The 22854-nt window shown below is 32.6% G+C and overlaps 3 protein-coding genes and 1 pseudogene across 4 annotated transcripts; 2 read left to right on the forward strand and 2 right to left on the reverse strand.

Annotated features, from left to right (window-relative positions):
* The first annotated feature begins 3637 nt into the window (after positions 1-3637).
* On the forward strand, positions 3638-6510 carry LOC120132184. Its single transcript, XM_039149002.1, has 4 exons — positions 3638-3762; positions 4319-4463; positions 4889-5742; positions 5835-6510. The coding sequence occupies exons 3-4, from the start codon at positions 5619-5621 to the stop codon at positions 6401-6403; spliced, it is 693 nt and encodes a 230-aa protein (XP_039004933.1). The 5' UTR covers positions 3638-3762; positions 4319-4463; positions 4889-5618; the 3' UTR covers positions 6404-6510.
* Positions 6511-8117: 1607 nt separating this feature from the next.
* On the reverse strand, positions 8118-12758 carry LOC120132186 (annotated as a pseudogene).
* A 5738-nt stretch (positions 12759-18496) lies between these two features.
* Positions 18497-20412, forward strand: LOC120132219 (serine/arginine-rich splicing factor RSZ22-like). 2 transcript variants are annotated; one of them, XM_039149031.1, is made up of 6 exons: positions 18497-18565; positions 18719-18835; positions 18979-19067; positions 19678-19891; positions 19960-20073; positions 20261-20412. In XM_039149031.1, exons 2-6 carry the CDS (start codon positions 18747-18749, stop codon positions 20295-20297), a joined length of 543 nt encoding a protein of 180 aa, XP_039004962.1. In that variant the 5' UTR covers positions 18497-18565; positions 18719-18746; the 3' UTR covers positions 20298-20412. The 2 variants fall into 2 exon arrangements, with proteins under 2 accessions (XP_039004962.1, XP_039004963.1); XM_039149032.1 differs by having other exon boundaries at positions 19969-20073.
* Positions 20413-22190: 1778 nt separating this feature from the next.
* On the reverse strand, positions 22191-22571 carry LOC120132220 (probable xyloglucan glycosyltransferase 5). Its single transcript, XM_039149033.1, has one exon. It carries the CDS (start codon positions 22569-22571, stop codon positions 22191-22193), a length of 381 nt encoding a protein of 126 aa, XP_039004964.1.
* Positions 22572-22854: the final 283 nt, after the last annotated feature.

The raw sequence follows: 22854 nt of genomic DNA on the forward strand, positions 1-22854 counted from the left end.
TAGTAGTATTGCTCCATATTAAATCATCCTTAATTGCATGGATTCTGCCTTTTCAGTTCCTTCTTTTGCTTTCTGCATGTGCTTGTTTATCTCGTTGTCTTGCTTGAAAAGAGCCATAAAATAAAAGCATTAGAAAAATAACCGTGTATCGTGCAACCTGGAAGCATACTCGTAGCTACTTGTTTCCAATTTGTTGAAGCCTTCTGCTGGTTGATTAGGATGATATTATTATGCACATATTTCTCTATTCCGCTACTATTGTTGATTTGTCTTCCAAAATGGTCATCTGGCAATGTCTCTTCCAAAATTTCGCCTTATAACAGTTCAAGTTTTGTTAATCTAGTTCTGGTAGGCATATCTGCTTAGAAATTTGAAGTATTTGACAGCAGAGTTATCGATGTCTACTATTCTTCAATCAAATAATAATCCACAAAATTTTCATGTTGATTGGTAATGATAATCAACTCAATTCTTTTTTTTTCCTCCTTGGCAGAACAAATAATATTATGAGCTAAGCCTAAAAACCTAGTGAGCACTTTTACTTACTACGCAACTTGAAGAAAAAGTGAGAATAATGATTTTTTACTTAATAATTATTAGTTTTATATACTAAAAAATCTTAATTTTTTGAACATATAAAGATGAAGAAGTCATTGCAATTGCCGAAAATACTAGTCTACTAAACACACAAAAATAGAGCATATATATGAATTGTTAGGTACAATCAATTTGTTTGATACTTCAAATATGATACATCTAGTCTTTTATAAAATATTATAATGACAAGTTTAAAATTACTAATTTAAAATAAAAATATTATTGTTAAAATATTAATAATTTAAATTATAATATAAATTTAATTCAATATTCTATTCAAGTTTTATTTAATTGTAGGGTAAAGTATAGTAATGGTCACTGAACATTTCTGAAGCTTGCATTTAGGTCCCCCAACTTTTAAAACTTGCAATATAGTCTCCTAACATTTATTTCGTTTACAATATGGTCCCCCAACTTAAACCATCGTTAGAAATTAGGGTAAATTATATAAAAGGTTATTGAACTTTTCAGACACTTGAATTTAGGCCCCCCAACTTTTAAAACTTGCAAAACAGTCCTCAATTTCATTCTAAACCCCAATTTCCAAAGTAATTCAATTTCATTCTAAACCCTAAATTCCAAAATAATTCAATTAAATTGAATTATGTCAGATTTATTATTATTTAATTTCATCTTATTTCATGTGATACATATTTTTTATATAAATATAATAGTATAATTCTTATCTGTTGAAGAAATTTTTTAATTAAAAAAAGTAGTTAGGATATAGAAGAGGTTGAAAATAATTCGAATTTTAAATTTATAAAATGTTATTTTGACGTATAAATAAAAGTGTAAACTACTAGGTTGACAACTTAACTATCTAGCCCTTTTTACTTTTGTCATCGATCTTTTAAATTTATCAATCATACAACATAATTATTTAACTGTTTCAACTAAGCCACTATTCGTTACCAATTGATACAAATGATGAAGTAGCAGTTAAAAGGAATTGACATTATTATACATTCAGTCTTTATTATTTATATAATCAATTTGGTCCTAAATTAAATAGAATTTAATAAATTAATCATTTAATTAGGATCTGACATGTGTTAGCACATGATCATGACACGTGTCATTGGTGACACCGGTCACCACCTAATTATTTATATATGCTATCAATTTGGTCCTAAATTAAATAAAATTTAATAAATTAATCATTTAACCAGGATCTGACATGTGTTAACACATGATCATGATATATGTTATTGGTGACACATGCCACCACCTAATTAGAAGAAAATTAAGTTACAAAGAAGTAAATTTTGGGTCTTGGGCAAACTCAAACCTGAGTCACGCAAATGAAAGATACAGGGTGGAGCCACTAAGATAACACCGTCGTTTGTGTTAAGAGATATACAATAATACATATACTAATAGTATGACCAATGCCAGAAAAAAAGAATATAATGGAAAATGGAAATAATGAGATTTGAACTTCGGCAAAAAATTTGAAAGCAATAAATGATGGGAAAATATTATATTTTTTTACAATAAAAGTATTATATTTGATAAATTGTTTGATAGATTTAATATATTTTTTAAATATTAGTTGATACAATATTTTAAAAGAATAAATTTAAGATTTATATATTTTTAAATTAAATTTAATAATTAAATTTTTCATATTTATAATTCATGATTATATATATAATCTTAAGTTGAGTATTTCTAATATAATTAATAATTTTAATTTCTTATTAAAAATAAAATATTCAAAAAATATAAATGATTCATACATTAATATATGAATATATTTTTTATTTATACATCTAAATATAAATATACATTTATATAAATATATTTTTATTCGTATATTGAAATATTTTAATTAAAATATAAACATATTTTAAATACTAGTTTATACAAGAAAAATAAAATATATCAAAATTATAAATGATTCATACATTTAAATATAAATTGAATCATTTATATTTTCTATACATCTATATTTAATAAGAAAATAAAATTATTGGGGGACTGTTTTGCAAGTTTTAAAAGTTGGGGACCTAAATTCAAGTGCCTGAAAAGTTCAATGACCGTTTATATAATTTACCCTAATTTTCTAACAGTGATTTAAGTTGGGGACTATATTGCAAACGGAATAAATGTTGGGGGACTGTATTGCAAGTTTTAAAAGTTGGGAGACCTAAATGCAAGCTTCAGAAATGTTCAGTGACCATTACTATAATTTACCCTTAATTTTAATGTAATAATAAAATTACTGATAATAACTCGTATAAATTTTTAATTTGTACACATTGAGTTATATACAAGATAAAAAAAATTTATTCCGGATAATAATTCTCAGTATTTTATTTAATATTTTTTTTGGAAAAAATGTAATTTGTAAATCTAAATTTTATTTTTCCAGTTATGAACTTGAACTCAATTTTAAGATTTAATTTAGTATCAAAACTTTTAAATTTATTTAGGTTCCCTGAACTTACTCTTAGTTAAATTTAACATACGTACTTAAATTTTTGGGGTCAAATTAACATTTTTAGTTTTTAATCAATTCAAAAAAAGAAAGTTAAGTTCATGTACTAATTTGAATCAATTTACTTTTTATGACTTTTTTTTATACAAATCTGGGTAAATAGAAGTCAATATCTATTCAAATATTTTTATATAAACGCTCATACTTTTGACATTTGTGGTACTCAAACTCGAAATCATAAGAGATAAGAACGAATCTCTTGATCAGTGAAATCACTTGATACTTGTTTTTAGTCAAATAAAATGGGGCTTTTCATCTAATGCTAGATCAGCATAACCCCATTTTGCAATCCTTTTATGGGTCATAAGTCTACACATTGAGGGATCAAAGCTCTTTAAGAGGTTGACCTGGTCAGAATAATTAGCCCAAAAGCCAGTATTAACTTTACTGGGGCATTAACATCGATCTGGGTTTATTTTCACTTTAACCAAACCCAGACATAAACGTCACAGGCAAGTTAGCGAAGCAGCGAATGTTTGCGGAGTTGGACATTTCAGCTACACAGGATTGAGAAGTTTGCTTTAGATCCAAGTTTTAAAAAAACGAACTCAAATTACATGCGCACGCGTAAGCTCGCCTAACTTACGAAATTTGAACCAAATTCGGCACCAAAAAGCCTCATTTACGGCGCCACGTTATCGACCAGATCGCGGCAATTCCAGGTATTGCTGTTGTCTTCCTACAAATTTTTTGGCGACAATCAAAAATTCCCTTTTGTTTTGTGATTCCCTGGTTCCTGGTTGGAATCTTAGTTGCTTCTTTTTTAAATATTGAGATTGTGATTTTTTTTTTTTAATTTTCGGTTACTTGAAATTGTTAGAGAAAGAAATGCAATTTAAGTTATTCATTTTGCAAAGTGCGGTAATTCCAAATATTTTTATTTCAATCTTTCAACATTTTTTTCTTCAATCAAATTTCCCTTTTTGGTGATTTTTTTGGTTCGGAATTGGAATCTTTAGTTGTTTCTTTGTTGAATACTGGGATTGACGATTCTGTTTTATTTTCGGTTACTTGAAAAATATTAGAAAAAGAAAAACAAATTCAGTTATTCATCTTGCAAAATTTTCCCTTTAAAATTACACACACACACATATGTATTGTAAAAAATCTTCAACTGACATGGTCGAACACTGCTGCTATTGGTGGCTTCAATGTTTATATAAATTGATAGTGATTGTTTTCACTCTGTTCATTCATGATTGTTTATTGTGGGCATAGGTAAGAGGGGGAAGAGGGAGATCCAAATGGTGATTGAGACTTGGCTTTGATTTCCAGAGCCTTAAGAGTGGGAAGCAAAAACAGAGAGGATTGGACAGACAAAAACAAGAATCGTACAGATCTGCTTGCCGCCGGACGTCAAAAGGTTTCCATTATATTTACTTTTTCATCTTTGATTTTGTGCTTTTGTCTCTTTTCCCCAAGTACACTGGCTTTCTGGTTGTGCTCTTTCTCTTCAACAATGCCATTTTTGTTCGAGACAGGAATTCTCTTCACCATCATGGTACTACTGCTTTTGAATTGTTTCCACTCTCACAGCTGATTTTTAGTGTTTCTTCGACCCATGTTTAGTGTTTTTTTAATAAAAATAGAAGAGCTGAAGAAAATCGATTCTTTCTTTGGTATTTTGAACATTCAATAGGATTTTTAAGTTTTGATTTAGTTTCCTTAATTTATATGATATAACCATTTTTTTCTAGCTTACGAGATGCACTTCTTTGTCTGTTTTTAAGGCAACAGGATTGGTTAGTGTATGATTTAATGTAAACTTTTTCAACATTCAATTTGCAGATACTTGGCCGATTGCCAATATGCAGGACCCTTTGGACGGCGATGCAATAGTTGAAGTTTGCAGTTTAATCTGGCATTGCCTGCAAGATTTGAGAACTGAAATTACTGCACTAAAAGAAAAGTTGATTGTGCAGTCAAAATCATTACAAGATGGAATGTATTCGGGGTCTTATATAGAGAACAAATTCTATGAAAGAGTCATTTGAAGCTATGAAGAAAACATTATACATATAGAATCAGCTGGGAAAGAGAAAGACATGGAGATTGTTGTGTTGAGAAGAAAAATTGCCTTGCTTTATGAAGCATGTACTAATTCAGTCTTGGAGATTGAAAATCAAAAAGCTGAGTTGTTAGGAAATAATTTGGCTGCTGCAGATCTGGTGACTAACATGAAGCCTATAATATCAGGTGATGGAGTACTTTCTTTTAGTGGACAAAGTAGTGTTGCCACTGAGGAAAATATCAAGACCATGGCAGAAAAACTTTTTTCAGCAGTGAAATTTTTTTCGAGTGTGAAAGCTGAAATTATTGAAGGAAGCCAAAGGGAAATGAAAATAACCATAGCAAATTTGCAGAAAGAGCTTCAGGAGAAGGATATCCAGAAAGATCGGATATGCATGGAGCTTGTTGATCAAATCAAGTTAGCTGAAGCGTCTGCCACGAATTACACACACGAGATCTTCAATCTTCAAAAACCCTGGTGTATGATTTGGAGAAAGAACTGGAAGTAATGAGGGAAGAACAGACTTCACTGCAGCAGAGAGTAAAAGAACTGCAAGATGTGCAAGCCAATACAGTGGAATTGCAGGATAGAGTCAAATCACTGACAGATGTATTATCATCGAAAGACCAAGGCATGTTTTATTTGTTTGAATCCTACTTTTTATTTTCCTTATATATTCATTTGGTTTTGGAATCTTCATTTGTAAATGCTATTCCCTGACAGAAATTGAAGTCCTTATGCAAGCACTTGATGAGGAGGAGTTCCAAATGGAAGAGTTGACAAAAAAGATCGAGGAACTGGAAAAAGTACTACAGCAGAAGAACACAGATTTAGAGAACCTTGAAGCTTCTCGGGGAAAGGCTGTGAAAAAGCTTTCCGTTACAGTGAGCAAGTTTGATGAGCTTCGTGCTCTATCAGAAAGTCTTATTACCCAGGTTGAACAGCTGCAATCACAACTACAGGATCTGGATGCTGAGGTTTCCTTCTTAAGACAAGAGGTCACGAGATGCACCAATGATGTTCTTGCTGCATCACAAATAAGCAATAAAGAAAGCTCAGATGAGATAAATGAGTTTTTGATTTGGTTTGAATCAATTGTTCCCCGTGTCGGTTTTCCTGATCTTCATTTTGATACGAAGAATAGTCAGGTGCCTGATTACAAGGAAATAATACATACAGGGATTAGGTCTATTGAACTAGAAGACCTCGGGGGGTTGCTAAAAATAGGGATGAATTGTTGCAAGCAGAAAGGAGTAAAGTGGAGGAGTCGACGCACAGAGAAGAAACCCTAAGGAAGACTTTGCATGAGAAGGAATCCCAGTTAAATTTGCTTGAAGGTTTGGGAGCTGTGGGTCAGGCAGCCAGTTTGAAGTCTGAAATCGTGGAGGTTGAACATGTGGAAGTTATTTGGTGTGTTTGCAATTTTCTAGAGCAGCACGCTGTTAGGACTTGGGACCTTTAGAAAACTAGTGACGGACAAAATTGGGATGTGAGTGACGAAACCTAATTTCTTTCTTACAATTTCCCATAACTGTTTTCTTATCAAATTTTCACATTTTACTTTGGGAGCTAGACATCTTATCTGGTTTCATGAGAGATGGAATGAGTTCAATCTATAGAATCAAAATTCATATGGCAACTCTATCAGCATTTGATAATTTTGCTGTTACTTAAACAAATAATAATGATTTTAAAAGTTGATATATACTTCAATCTTACCTCACATTAATAAGTTATGCTTCTGCATAATCAATTTATAGATATTGAGTAATGTATTTTGCTGACTATCTGTGTAGATAAACAAGTGGGCAATAGCGGGGACCTCTACAACATCCCAAGTTCGTAGTTTGCGCAAAGTCAATGCTGATCAAGTTGCTATTCCTATAGATACGGATGATGGAAAAAATAGTAGGTTAGAAGATGAAGACGAAGATAAAGGTATCCTTTACTATTTGCAATTTTTTGTATGTTTATACTTATTTATGCTTCAAGTGAGGATGACTTTTAATCCTTGCATTTTAATTTTTGTTTCCTCAGTTCTCGGTTTCAAATCACTCACCACATCAAGGGTTGTTCCAAGGTTTACAAGGCCGATAACCGATATGGTAGACGGCTTATGGTAGGAGTCATTTCTGCTTTTCAGTTTGTTTTCATCTAAAGTAGTTCAACGTTCATTTGGGCTTGAGATTTATTTATTTACACTCCAAAAGCAACCTTTTTCAGCAAGTAACTGCGTTTATGTAATGTGCCAGGGTTTCTTGTGATCGGGCGCTCATGCGACAACCTGCCTTTTGTCTTGGCATTATAATCTATTGGGCTGTATTGCATACACTGCTGGCAGCTTTTGTATTTTGACAAGTCAATCTGGTTGATGGCCCTTTCCGAGATGTAGTTCTATGAGTGTGCTTCACAAACAAGTTTATCTTTATCCTCCCTGGTTTTTCACAGTTATATACCTGCGAATCCTTTATGAGACTTACGTTATTCTAATTTTTCCATCTCGTTTATCGATTTCTTGTCCTGTTTCTTACAAAACCGTCCAGATTTTGTATTTTATGGCCTTGCTTTTGTGCAGGTTACCCGTTGATTTTGTGAAAAAATTTAGCAAGGAACGCCAACCATGATTTTTCCTTCAAATGCATACTTGGCTACATTATCAATTTTTTCTGAACATGATCCATTGATTCATTTTAGCTGAACCAGGCAACTGATTTGCAGTTTCTATTTGCATGCACTTCTCAGGTAACTTGGTTATGTCCAATAATGAAAAAGTTATTGTTACAATTATTTTGGACATGGTACAAAGATTATTCAGTTTGAACCAACTGAAGGTTGTATGATGTTTACTGTAGTTGAAGTGATTCGTCTACATGTTATACTACACAAACAGAAATGCTGCATTTCGAGTAGCGTTCTTTCTGTGTACATTGTTGATATATTTTTTATTACAGCTTGTGCCTATCTAACCTTTATTTTACAGATTTTCCCCAGAACATTTGATTCTCGATTCTCAATCTATTAAGAAGACAACCAGAGATTTGAGCAAGGCATTACAGGTTATAAAACAACATATAAGCTTCCATTCCTTTCATGGAAAACATAAAAACTAAAATAAATTACATATATAAAAGCTTCATTTAATACATTAGTAATGATAATCAGGCTTAAAGCCAGCGGAGTGTCGCGTTATCATATCTTCTGTATTCGGATATATACACCATGTTCGGGTTCAACAAGCATCCGAAATACAGGAGAATGGCGATAACTCGGAGATAGAGAGAAGGTAAATTTGGAGACGATAAGAGCTAGAAGAACCTTCAATTGAACCATTGCAAAGTTCTTACCCAAGCACAACCGAGTGCCTAAACCAAATGGGATGTAGCCTTGTGGGGATTTGCAAGCTTTGGAGACACCATTGATGAATCTTTCAGGCTTGAACTCATTAGCATCTGGTCCCCATATGTCAGGATCCCGATGCAAAGTTGGAATCACAGTCCAAATGCACACCCCTTTTGGAACCAAAATATTCCCCATTCGAGTCTCCTCCAGTGCCTCCCTAGTCACAAATGCCCCCGCTGGGTAAAGCCGCATGGTTTCTTGAATCACCATAGTCACCTTCATATGATGGTAGGAACCCACACTTTTACAACTTATAAGAAGCATGTGTATACATATGTAAGATATGATGCAATTAAATAATGTAAAACTAAAAAAGTTTTATACATATTTAGGACCGTTAGATGAGTGAAAATGATGATTGAGATTATTAGGAAGACAAAAGAAGAAATTTACTGGGGAAAAAAATACAAGGAGTTAATCTCAGTTATCTATTTTTATAGATATGACGATCCTAAATCTTTTTAAAACTATTCTTTTTCTTACATTGGGTAAGTATCAGTATGTTTACCATTTTCAATCGAGATATGGAGTCTGCATCAGGCAGGCCATTAGTGAAAACTTGAGCCACCTCTTCTCGAATTCGGGATTGCCATTCTGGATGCAGAGCGAGTAGCATCAAGCACCAGGAGGCAGTAATGGCAGTGGATTCATGACCGGCGAAGTATATATTCTTGCAATTATCAACTATAAACTTCTGCGGCGCCACACTGGCATCGGTCACAGCACTTTCTAATATATGCTGCATTAAATCTTTTTGACCCAAAGATTTGCCAAAGCATTCTTGTTGGCGTTGTTTCACAGTCTCCCAAATCAACAATTCGACCTCTCTTTCTAGAGTGCTAACCTTGTTATTGTTGGGAAGAAACCTGCAATTGTGATGAATACATTGTGTTTTTACTGCATGCAAACTAAAACAGTGGGTGTGGAAATATTGTACCTCGAACTACTGTGGCCAAAAAGAAACCCTTGCTCGGTAATGGTGGTTCGTATGCTCCTAAGCTTGGAAAAAATCTGTTTTCCTTTAACATATGAGCTCCCAAAACATGCCCTTGCAATAACGTCGGCTGAAAAGCTCCTAAAATCATCATCCACATTTATCTCGGTTGCCCGACCGCCTCTTGCATCTATGGTGGCTTCCCATTTCTTAAGCAGAGGCGCGGTTGATTCCACCATGAGCTCCACCATGCCCTAAGAGATTTATCATTCAGTTTTTAGAGTAGTTCTGTTGGATTATTATATGGGAACCAAAGTATTGTAGAGTAATGAAGTATTTATGTTTGGTATTATATTACCTTAACCTTGTCCATGAAGAACTCTGACGCAATGATCTTCCTTTGATGTGCCCAAAGCTGGCCATTGGATCTTATAATGCCATTGCCAAGCATGGGCTTGAGTACCTTGGTCATATAAGCATCCTTGCCCAACTGCAATGTATTCAACTGGTTCAGTTCCTTCAATATCTCCAGGTCGCTCACATACAGGTGTTGCCTTAGCCCCGTCGAATATGTGTATATTTGACCTGTATTAATAATTAATTTCAACTACTCTTTATTCATGACATAACATACATGCATACATAATACATTAAAAGCACATTCACCAACCATTCAAAGACACGTTTCACATACATATATGCTCATTATTATAGATGTGATATATATATATATATATATATATATATATATATATATATATATATATATGGGTTAGAATCCACTTACACTATGTAAAACTAATATGTTTTACACTAGTTTACAACCATTAGATTTAAATAAATAAATGACTTAAATTTAATTAAAATTTATAATCCATAAATAAATATTTCTTTAACTCACAGTGAAACAATTTCTTTTCTTTTTAGAGTTAGGGTTTAGAGTTTAGGATTTATAATTTATAGGTTATGGTTTAGGGTAAAAAATATATTATTTTATATATTTTTACTATGAGTTAAAGAAATATTTTTTATGGGTTATAAAATTTAATCGAGTATAATCCATATATTTATTTAAATCTAATGGATATGAATTAGTGTAAAAATAAAAGATACACCTTCCACCCGACCAGATTTTTTGAGATAAAATCATAATTTGACCCGACCCGATCGGAAATAATATATATATTAAAAATATTATTTTTATTCAATAAAAATAGGTATTTAATTGAAAAAATAATATATAAATGAATATTATTGCAATTATTCCTAAATATATAAGGTAAAATTACAATTTTTTTGGGTCAGATATTTTTCATCCTAAACCCGAACCAGACCCGAACCCAATTTTTTTAAAAAAAAATCAAAGCCGATCAAGTCGGGTTGGGTAAGAATCATCCTAATCCCTAAACATATCCCTATATATTTTGTGGGATAGAAAGAAGTACTTAATACAAGTAAACAAATAGCAACAGTATGGTTTTCGTCTACAACTTTGTTAAAGAAAAAAAAAAGTTTTCCTCTACAACGTTTACTTGTGTTAACTGAAAATGAAAGGTTCAACTATAAAACGAAGAGAGAGAGGGATAAAAAGGAAGATTTCAACATTATTTTCCACCCAATCAATGAGATTGCTCCATAAAATAATCAGAAGTTGCATCTTACTCGGCTTCTTCTTAATTTACTATTTAGGTTTACATGTTACTATCATTTGCATAATAACTGTTTATTGATATAGCGTGTATATACAAAAGTGAAAGTAATTATAAACAATAGAATGTTAATTACGATGGAAGATGGTAGCTACTAGGTTTCGTGTTGGGATCTTTGATGTGGGATATGGACCATGGCGGTATATTAATTGTATTTGTTGGGCGGCGTAATGTTTTCTAGCACAATAATTGATTTTTCCATATTAAAATTATATAATTAATTTGAGTCACTGTCCCCTCACACTCACACTCACATCACGTCTCTATAATCATGGATGGAACTAGCTAAATAAATAAGCTATAATCATGGATGGAACTAGTGAAATAAATAACAACAACGTCTATCTTGAAGATTTAAATTTATTTTATATTTTAAATTTTTTATGTGTTTTTTATTAATTTTTTTATTTTTATTCATTTAAAATTTTATAAATTTAATTTTATCCTATTAAAAACTCATAAATTTAAATTTATTTTCTTAATATAAAATTTTAGGTTGGTTTCTATCTATATTCATCACACGAAACGTGAAGAATTAATTGCCAGTTCTGCCACCCCTCGGTAATAGTTTATGCGTTGGCCTCGTGGAAATGGGGCCATTACATCGGGCGCCTGCTCACTAGTCAACCTCAGACAACTCTCCAAACCCACATTATTTGCCCCCCGAATCCTCTTTCTTTAATGCCCTTCTCTTCCCCAACCCCATCTATTTGTCTACCTACCATTGTTTTCCATTTACTAGCTTACGCTTTTAGCTTTTTTCTTCTCATTATATTTGTTGGATATTCACACAAAGAAAAAATAATGAATTATCCTTTTTAAAATTATTTTTGCTGATGTACAATTAGGGGATAGAATCTGACTGTACTTCGTCTCTTGAAGATCTATATGCAAAGACGGTGTTGTGTTCGTTTGGAAAAGTCTTTTGAATACTCACAGAAGTCAAAAAAAGAAAGAAAAATGCTGACCCTAATTGTGAAGCATTTGGTCATCAAAAATGGAGGACTATGAAAATAGACTTTTGCAGAAAGTACAGAAAGAAATGCATTGTTCCCGGTTGGTTTTCTCAAAGAAAACTACATCCGTTGTGTCAGGAGAAAATTTTTAAAACAATCTGAACGGGCATGAATTTATAAAAAGATAGACATAAAAATATATTATCAATAAAAAATATATAAGACATACGATAGTGTATATCAGAACTGTGTATATGCAGCTTAGATCGATTCATATATAATAATGAAATATGTAAATGGATGTTACCGTATTGTTTTCTCCAGTGATCGAAATACGGAAGAGCGTGGAAGTGTAGTCGTGGGCAACGATTTCGGAGTGGGTTCCGGCCTTGTTCGCCTTGAACTGGAGTTGCTGCATGTGGTGTAAATTGCCGGACAGAAACGAAGGAGGTGGTCCGGTGATGCCTTGCATGCACAGCTTCTTTCTAACCCTTTGAAACCTGAGCCATCTGCTGCTGTAGTGATGGAACAAGTAGCAAACGGCTGCTGCAACCGCTACCGACAATAGGGTTTTTAAAGTGGCGAGGAACAACTCCATATTTTCTGATAAACCTCAGATTCTAATCTATCCTTTTGAGTTTTTCGAGCACCGGAGGAGCCAAAGCTTAATATATATATATATATATATATATATATTTATATTAGTGACGGATCTAAAAATATTTTTTAAATTGAGTAATATATATTAACAACATAAAATTTTAAAAAATGATGAGTGTAAATAAAATTTCAGAATAGACACGCACCATTTATAAAATAAGTAACTGATAAAAAAAAACTCAAATTTTAAAATCGAACATAAAAATTTTCAAGGTAAATATATTAATAAAATAAATTATTAATCAAAGATAAATCAATTTTCATCATACTGTAGCTCCGCGCTATATATATATATATATATATATTATTAGGTACGTTATACTGCTAGTCAATTTTATTGGATGGCAGAGACACCAGGTGACATTAATGCGAAAGGGATTAGTTTTAACCAAGTAGACATTAACCTACAAAATGAAAATGACCGGTGGACCAACATATATGGTGTGAAGTATACGTTATTATAATAGGTCTTGCAATTAATCTAAAGATAAATTACGCATTTATTATTTAAATTATTAGTTTTGGTCTATATTAATATTTAAATTATTCGTTTTGGTAAAAAATATATCTAATATTTCGCTTTTGTTTCATTTTAGTATCTCACAGTTAAAAATTTGATGCGTTTAATACTAAAACTATCAGTTTTTATTCGTTTTAGTACCTAAACTTTCAAAAAAATTCAAAACTTAATATTAAATTTTAAACATGGATATTAAAATGAAACAAAAACTAAACTTTAGGCGTGATTTTAGAAAAACTGAACGTTTAGGTACTACAACATACCATAACTGATAGTTTAGCTACTAAATACGTAATTTACCCTTTATCTAATTGGGGATTTAGGAACAAAACTTATATATATATTTTAAATTATTAAATAATATTTAAGAATAATTTATCATTTAAATTTAGGATTAATATTTAATACATTGATAATAAAATATTTTATTTTTAATAAATAATATTTAAATGTTATCACATGTTCTATCCGTATATTTTAAAACCTTAATATTTTTATAATTTGAAATGTTTAAGGATCCAATGAAATTTGCTTGGAGGCCAAGAACCTGTTTATTATTGGATTTGGGGGAATTAACAATGGAAAAAAACCCTACATCTTAATTATTTTTATTAATTTAATCCTATCTTGTATATAGTGTAAACTAAGTCATTAAATATTCTATTAATTGATTATTGACTTCTCTTTGTTGGTTGACTTCTATATTTCTTGAACAAATGCGCGCACATGCATAATTTGAAAATAATGATCGTTAAACTATGCAGGCTTCAATCTCTATGGGCATTGAGAACTGGATAGCAAAATCAATAATATTTCACGCTTCAAATTGTAAACAAAGTGTTAAACATTTAAGGCTTCGGGGACATTAATTTAGCCTTTAAAGTTATTTAATTGAATCATTTTGTATATTTTCTTTAACTTAAAATCCTAAGTGTTTAGGGTTTATAGTTTAGATGTAACGGGTTATGGTTTACAATTTAGAGTTTTAAGTTAGGGATATGCAATTGAGCAACTTCAAGGGCTAAATCGATACGAAAATATAATAGGAACAAAAATGATAAATTGAGTTTACTGGGCCAAAAATTACCCTTTTATCAGAATCTCTGCATCGGACACCACACCCCCGACTAGTCCACCCCTTGTGAGTGTCAGACCTCGAGCCCTAGCTAGTCAATTTTAAGGGCCTTGCATCCTACCTAAATATATCCAGACTGATTTTATACTTCAACATCCTGAACTAAAGGAACCCGGGTGTATGAATCGTTTCCCGAGCATCAAACAATGCTAGTTTTATGTCACCCTAATTAATTTGTTTCTACCTTTAAATTAGGCATTATTATTGTTCCACTTGTAGTCTTATTTGAGAGAAAATTAAGCTTATTGGGAACCTCTTTAGCCTTTCCAAATCCTCTTAATTTATAGTCCAAAATAACTCCTTGGTATTGATACTGGCCATACAATATCGATATTGTCTATCGAGTATCGATACCCTTCCCTAAGTATCGATACTCTAGTACAAAACACTTTTTTAAAAGGAAAAATATCGATACTTATATGAGAAGTATCGATACTTGGACCTTGGGTATCAATACTCCTTTGAGTACAATTACCAAAATGGTATTATGGAATTTGGGTCTCGATACCAAGCACGTCGATTTCGATACCAAACCCTCAGTATTGAAACTCCCTCATAAAATTCATTTTTTTAAGTCTAACATTAACAGTGTCGATACTGATCCCTCCAGTACTGATACATTCGTTCGAAAATGTCTTATTTGGGCGCTTAAACTCACTCACATTGCTCCCTGGAGGTTCTAATTGTTTTTAGTGTCTTATGTATTCAAGTAGGATCATAAATGAGACTTTAAATGTATTAAAAACATAAAACATAACATTTACCATGATCATGCTCATCAAGCTTTCATATAAGTCTCAATGCTATTTGTACTTCAAAAATGACCCACTGGGAGTATTAAGGAGTTGTAAGTGTGGATACCTCAAATTCTTGGCTTAATGCAAAGCCCAACTCACTCAATGAGAGCTTTCTCTTTCCCCTTCGCCTTTGAGCTTTCACCTTGGCCTTTGAGCTTTCACCCACTTCTTTAACTATTCAAGAGTGAGAAAAAGAAATTCTAAGTGAACTAAGTGATGAATTTAAGGATGAGAACTCTCCTAGAACTTAAATCTGTGAACAACTTAAAATCTCAAAATTTCCCTTAAATCTTCCCAAAACCCATTCTTTTTGTTTCCAATGCTAATCCTTACAACGTGGAGCTTAAATTAAAGCTAGGATGATGAGGATTAACAATCTTACCTTAGTTGAATCAAACTAGACTTGGATTGCTTGATATCTTGCTTTTGAAAAGGGAGAGGAAGACAAGAAAATCGAAGGAAGGAGAAAAGGTTTGATGAGATACTATGGGGGAAAGGTTCGCGTATACCAGATAAAAACTAAGGAGGTTTCGGCTTTCAAAATAAAATTGGGTAAACTACTCTTTAAGTCCCTGCACTTTTTAGCTCATAAAAATATCATCACCTCTCATAATTCTTTTGAACCCAACTCAGTCCAATTCCAAATAAACTTTATCCAAATTATTTAAATAAATCCTTTGGGTTCCAAAACGAATCTCGGTTGACTCAAACTACTGACCCGAGTTTCAGGGCGTTACAAATACATTCGAAAGTTTAACTATATTATTTAATTGACTCTATTTCACTTGAACTTGTATTATGGAGATTTTAAAGGATGAGTGAATGATAATTATTTTGTTTTGATCTTGTTCCAATGTCATGAAAAATTACGACGCGTCTTATACATATTTTTTTTTATTTTTTTAGGAATACTTATATTTCTTAGTTAGTATAATTTATCTTTTGCTGCTTTTCATCGTTGTTGATATTCTAATCTTCAAATATAATATGTCCTTGATCTAAATTCTATACTCTTAATATGAAAAAAATTTATGTTAAATTCTTTTATCAAATATTCCTTTTATCTCTCCTACATGATTTGGCTGACAAGTATGATCTATGTTGTTCATGTCTGTTCTTTAAGTTTTCGTTGCCTTAGATCTTTTTGTTACCCTTTTGTGTTTTTTTTCCCCTTGGATGAACTTCCCTTTTGTGTTTTTCGGATAAATTACGTATTTAGTACTTAAATTATTAGTTTTAGTCCGTTTTAGTACTTAAACTTTCAATTTTTTTAAATCACACTTAACATTTAATTTTACTTTCGTTTTAGTACTCTGTCGTTAAAAACTTAACGTGTTTAGTACCTAAACTATTAGTTATAGTCCGTTTTAGTACATAAACTTTCAATCTTTTCAAAACTTAACGTTAAATTTTGAACGAGGGTAGTAAAATGAAACAAGAACTAAAGTTTTTAACGGCGGAGTACTAAAATGAAACAAAAACTAAACTTTAGGTATGATTTTAAAAAATAAAAAATTTAGTTACTAAAACAAATCAAAATCGATAATTTAGATACTAAACACGTAATTTACCTTTTATGAATTTGGGCTCTTTTTGATTATTTGGGCCTCGATGTAAATTAGATTGTTGTTGGACTGCCATAGTTTTTTTTTAAAATAATTTAATAAAAAGAATTATTTCTTTGATAAATTTTTTTTTTTAAACTAAACTACAACTTGTTTATTTAGCTAGTAATGACTTGTCGGATAATAATATCATTTAGGTTAAATTAAAATCAATTTTTTATTAATACATAATTATATGAATTAATTAGATATTAATTATGTACATTTCAGATATTATTTAGGTTAAATTAAAAAATAAATTTGCTCTGTAAAGTTTTACTTTCACACACAATTATCCATATTAGCTGTCAGGGATTATGGAATTAATTACCATTTTTTCCACATCCTTTTCACCAATAATATAAGTCACCAATAATGCAAGTGGGCAATTAATAATATTAATAGAATTTTATAAGATGTGCGTAAGCTATTAAAATTTTATAATGCAAGTGGGCAATTATTTTTGAATGATGAATAAGATCTTGGTTCCCGAAACTTCAATATATAAATTAAAGCTTTTGTTGACTAACATAACAATATGATATTTTAAATTGATATGTAAATAATTATGAACTCACTTTAATGATAATCCATAGAGTTAAAATACACATTAATTGAATTTTGAGCGACAACGGTTATAAAATGTGTTATCAATAGTTAAGAAAAGGTATTAGGGGTCGTTTGGATGGGGGAATGTGAGATTCTCCGGGAATAGAATCCACATTACCATGTTAGGTTTGGTTTGGAATGTCATTCCTGGTAATGTTTTATTACTAATAGTGAATTTTTTGGGGTATATTACTGGGAATGTCATTACCTCTCTTCTCTTAGGAATTGTAACATTACCGGTGTTTTGGACTAAAATGCCCTTAAATTTTTTTTCTTTCAAAAAATATCATTCTTTTATCATTGAATAATAAAAATTCTACGAATGTTAAATTACAAATTTAGCCTTAAACTATTTTATATTTACAAAAAAAGTCTATAATTAAAATTTTATATGAAGTTCAGGGGTTAAAATAAAATTTTACCCTTTCATTAAACCTTTTTTATATTTTTAATTTTGTAAAAAAATTATATAAATTTTATGAACTTAAATTTTTTTAAAGAAAATATATAAATATTTTCCAACTTGTAATATTATACAAATATATAATAAGGACAATTTGGTCAAATATACATTCTAATAATCTTTTATTCCTTTAACCAAACACGGTAATCTTACATTCGTGCTAAACCAACCAAACACAAAATACAACATTCCCAATAATCATATTCCCTGATAATATTTTATTTTCATTGATAATCTTATATTCCGTGAACCAAATACACCCTTACTGTAATATTACATTACATTTGTAATAAAATATTTTTATTAGAACTCATCACATCGACGTGATTAGTTCAATGAATATTGTAGAAAATGTCGTAGATCTCAAAATAAACTTTTACTCGCCCTATTTTCTCAATTAATTTACCTCTTTACCGTATTGGGCCAAAAAAACCTATTATTTTGCTGAGTTAACACTGGAACGACTAATCCACCACCACAATGGATCCAAATGATACTTTTTAGATGGGCTTTTTGGCTAAATGGTTTTGCATTGAATTTCCTAATCCACTAGGCCCAGCTCATTAATTTTGCCCTTCATATAGCAATTCTCTAGCCCTAATTTCCCCCGACTACCCCAAAAGGCGGAAGCCGTTGTTTCCTCCTCTGCGCCAATCCCAGCTCACCAGGTTCCAACTTCACGTCTTTCTATCTCTTTTCTATATATAATTAGGTTTTGAAATTACTCGTTTTCTTCCAATTGTGATGGGGAATATCTGTATAACAACCTCTTCGTTTCTTTGTTGAACTTAACCTTGAATAACGTTGGAAATATTTTGTAGCTTTGTTTTGAGCCCCCCCTTAAAAGCAATGTCTCGCGTGTACGTGGGTAATCTTGACCCTCGAGTTTCGGAACGGGATCTAGAAGACGAGTTTCGTGTCTTCGGAGTTATTCGAAAGTATAATATTGTTGGTGTACCTTACTTTTGTTTTCATTTTATGAACTGCTATATTATGCACGATAATTCACTTCCTTTAAGTATGAATTTGTTGTCGTAATTCTTTCTATTGTTTTTCTTTTGATTTGCTGATATTTTTATAGTGTATGGGTTGCTCGAAGGCCACCGGGTTATGCTTTCATTGAATTTGATGATCACAGGGACGCTGAGGATGCAATTCGTGAATTAGATGGTATTCCAACCAGATCCTTTTGTTTCTGACGATGACACTAATTCTATCCTTAACTTCCTGTTCTGGCCGTTTAGATGTGTTCCATTCCTCGTTGAAACTGAAATAGGCCCAATTTGGTTTTTTTTTTTAAAAGAAACAATAATTTTCTTAAGAAATAGATTATAGTTATCAAGCTTCACTTTCTTTATTAATAGGCAGGAATTTAGATTTATGGTGAAAATAATGATTTTGATATGCCCTCTCTTTCTTTATTACTTTTGCATATGAGCTTTTTGAAGAATTTGTTTTCCTAATGTTTACAACTGTGTTTCAAATTATTTCCATAATTGTTAGTAATATGGTTCATATGAAGGGACTCTCCTTCAATATACTGGCTGTATGATTTTGTCATTTTTGTCCCTTTTATTTTATTTGTTCACACTTTTAATGCTTTAGTTTGAAAAAACACACGTGAACTTGATTGCATTGTCATACTCTTTGCCTTTTTCATCCATCTAAACAGGAAGTTTCAATTTTCCCCTTCTTAATGGCATATTGAATGAATGTAGCTAATCATTTGAGATAAATGTCCTTTACCAGCTTTAAAGTCTATTGTTTGGATTTTGATCAGGCAAGAATGGATGGAGAGTTGAGCTTTCACGTAATTCTAGAGGAAGAGGTGGACGAGGTGGAGGTGGTCTTGGACGCTCTGGTGGTTCTGATTTGAAGTGCTATGAGTGTGGCGAGCCTGGTCATTTTGCTAGAGAATGTCGTTCACGTGGTGGTTCTGGAAAACGTCGCAGCCACAGTCCTAGATATCGTGGGAGCCCAAGCTATGGACGCAGGTAAGGCTTCCTAAGCTATCATTGATTGCTTTTGTGTTGATTGCTTGATACTTACTGATTTGAAGTAGAAGTTACAGTCCTCGTGCTCGATCTCCAAGACGTCGCAGTCCCTCTCCTCGTGGACATGGCTACAGCAAGTCTCCACCATATCGTGGTCGTGAGGAATTGCCATATGCTAATGGGTGAGTTTCCTTGAACTTTAGGCTAGTAGCTAGAAAGGCTTTTCCATTGCAATATTTTTTGCCTATAAATAAGTGTCAGTTTCTTTCCTGCTCACAGCCATGTTTATCTTTGTTTAATTTTGTGTTTTTGTGGTTTTTGATCATGGTGTATGTGTGAGTGTGACATATATTACTGAATTTGGTACAGAAATGGTGCAAGAGAACGCCGCAGGAGTAGGAGCTAAGTAGCACAAGGATGTAACTTTTGTTGAAGAGACTGGGTTTAAGTGTGTTTAGTTTGTTTGGACTTCAATGCTATTATTTTTAAATTGGCGACGCCCTCAGGCTTTTGGATTTGGATAAGTTCCTTTCTGTTTTTTTTTTCTTTTTTATGATGCCTTTTCTATGTCCGTAGTCTCTTTTTTATGCAAGGGGAAAATAATCTTAAGCTTACCTCTAAAAAATTATTTAGAATTTATTCATGGAACTCTGCTAAAAAATTCATGCTTTTCTTTTTTTGTTGAGGTGTCTTCTGGGTCTGCCTCATTACTTTTCTGCTTCTACACCTAAGGGGTTTACTTCTTTGCTGCCCGGCTCATCTTCAATGCTTGATATTTGTGGGTCAGGTCCCATTTGGCATCTTCTGCGTATGCCTCATTACTTCTCTGCTTCTACACCCAAGGGATTTACTTCTTTGCTTGCTGCCTGACTATGGGATCATCAATCTTTGATCTTTGTGAGTCCCATTCGGCATGTTCTGGGTCTGCCTCATTATTTTTCTGCTTCTACTCCTAAGGGGTTTACTTTTTTGCTGCCCAGCTATGGGATCTTCAATATGTTCTTTGTTGCCTCTGTTTTAATGAATGAGTCTCTCCAGCTGTGATGAACCTCCGTCCCTCACTAGTGGCATTTGTTTGCTTTAGCTTAAATGTGTGCAGAGCTGCGTCAAATCCCTTCTGGCAGGTACTTACATATCTGTTCTACAGAAGTTGATGTTTTGGCGCCCTTGCGATAGGGTTTGGTAATAGATACATCTAATATGTTTGCGTACTTTTAGACTTGAAAGATTTAGGGAGATGCAATGATATTTATTTGTTCTTTTCAAGATGCAAGGGATTATTCTTGATAGCCTGTTTACTTCCTCTCTTTTTCTTTTTACCGATTGAGAAATTTCTTTCTTTTTTATTTTGAGGGTGGGTTGGGATATTCGTGAGTGCCCCTATGGTGTACATAAACGGGTGGATCTTGTGTGATGATTGGATTTTAACTGCACAACCTGATGAGTTATGAGCCTGAAATCTCCCCTCAAGGTAATCATGATTTTCCCATCCGGCTATATATTCTCTCTCGAGGCTGTTAAACTATGAGTTGCCAGTTCTCATTGTTGTCTAACGAATGATTGATTAACCTGTGAAAGTTGTGGTTGTGGTTGTGTTTGTGTTAAAAACAGTCTATGGTGCCATTGCTTAGGACGATTAATATTCATTCAGTCCTTGAATATCGTTTTTCATTTTTTATGTGATTATGTTGCGTGAAGTGATGCCTTGTGGTCCACAACAAGACTAGCGTGCATCCAATGATAGTAATTTTTGTTTTACCTTTAAATTTTTTGAACCGTAAAATCTATTAGCTTAATATTGATTAATTATTTTATTATTCTGATTTATTTTACTGTTATACACGAACTAAGACCCTGCTCCTACCCCACCGGGTTTTGTTCATCTCCTCTGCTTGACGACACTTTGAAGCGCTCGCCGAAATATATACAAAAAATAGTAGTTAGCTAAAGGCAACAAGGTGGAGGAAGGGAATATATGTGCTATATATCTTATAACATACTGTACAAGATGATGTTATGGAAGCAGAGAGCCAGAAAGGCATCAATTCTTTCAAGCTCATTTTGTTGCCTTAGCTTTCCAACTTTACAAATACAAAATGGTTTGAATTTTCATCGCCAAAGCACATGGGTCACAAATCCTACCTATAACAATAACAGATGCTTCAACGCCCAAGGAAGAATAGATTGCCACCATCCAAGGTGAATGAAATAGGACATGAAATGTAGATGAAAACTGCGACTATATAATGTTCAAGGCATCTAAAAGTGGATATAGAAAACGAAACTCTGATTACTGAACTTAGCTAATCTGCTCTCCGATTAAATCTAGACCGACGAGGAGAAAAGTCACTTGGAAGAGGAAGTAGAAATGTACACCTTGTGCGGCTAAGAGGCTCCTAACCGAGGCTGAGAGGAATGCCAGTGTGAGTTCTTTCGAGTATATCTTATTCACCCTCGTAACAGCGGCAGGATCTGTCTTTAACTGGTTTAACTCAGTGAGCTCTCTTTCCGAAGCTCCTCTGTGGATTTGCAACTGGTTTGTCATCCTTGATTCCCTTTCAGCAACGGCCAACAAGTCGGATTCTGATGACCTGACAGCCTTCTTGGTAACAACCCACTCATTCGAGCTACCCAAGTTGAATAGTCCAGACACCATTGCATTGAATTTGGTCACAGACATGGTGTTCTCAAATGGAAGGTGAGCAACAATTAGAGGCTTAAATTTTAGGAACGTGAGCATATAATCTTGGTAATGTTTTAATTAATTAATTGATTCTCTCATGCGTAAATGACATGGAAATAAATATTGATGTAAAAAAATTTAGTAAGTTGGAATTATTGATGACATGTTGAAAATGGTTCATAAAATAATTTCCCATTGATTCTGCGTATGAAGGGCGGAAAGGTCATTGAAAAGGAAAGTTAACATGGAAACACGTTGGATCCCAATTACCAATTGGTTA

The sequence above is a fragment of the Hibiscus syriacus genome, unplaced genomic scaffold, assembly GCF_006381635.1.
Source record: "Hibiscus syriacus cultivar Baekdansim isolate YM2019G1 unplaced genomic scaffold, ASM638163v2 tig00110557_pilon, whole genome shotgun sequence".
NCBI lineage: Eukaryota > Viridiplantae > Streptophyta > Magnoliopsida > Malvales > Malvaceae > Hibiscus > Hibiscus syriacus.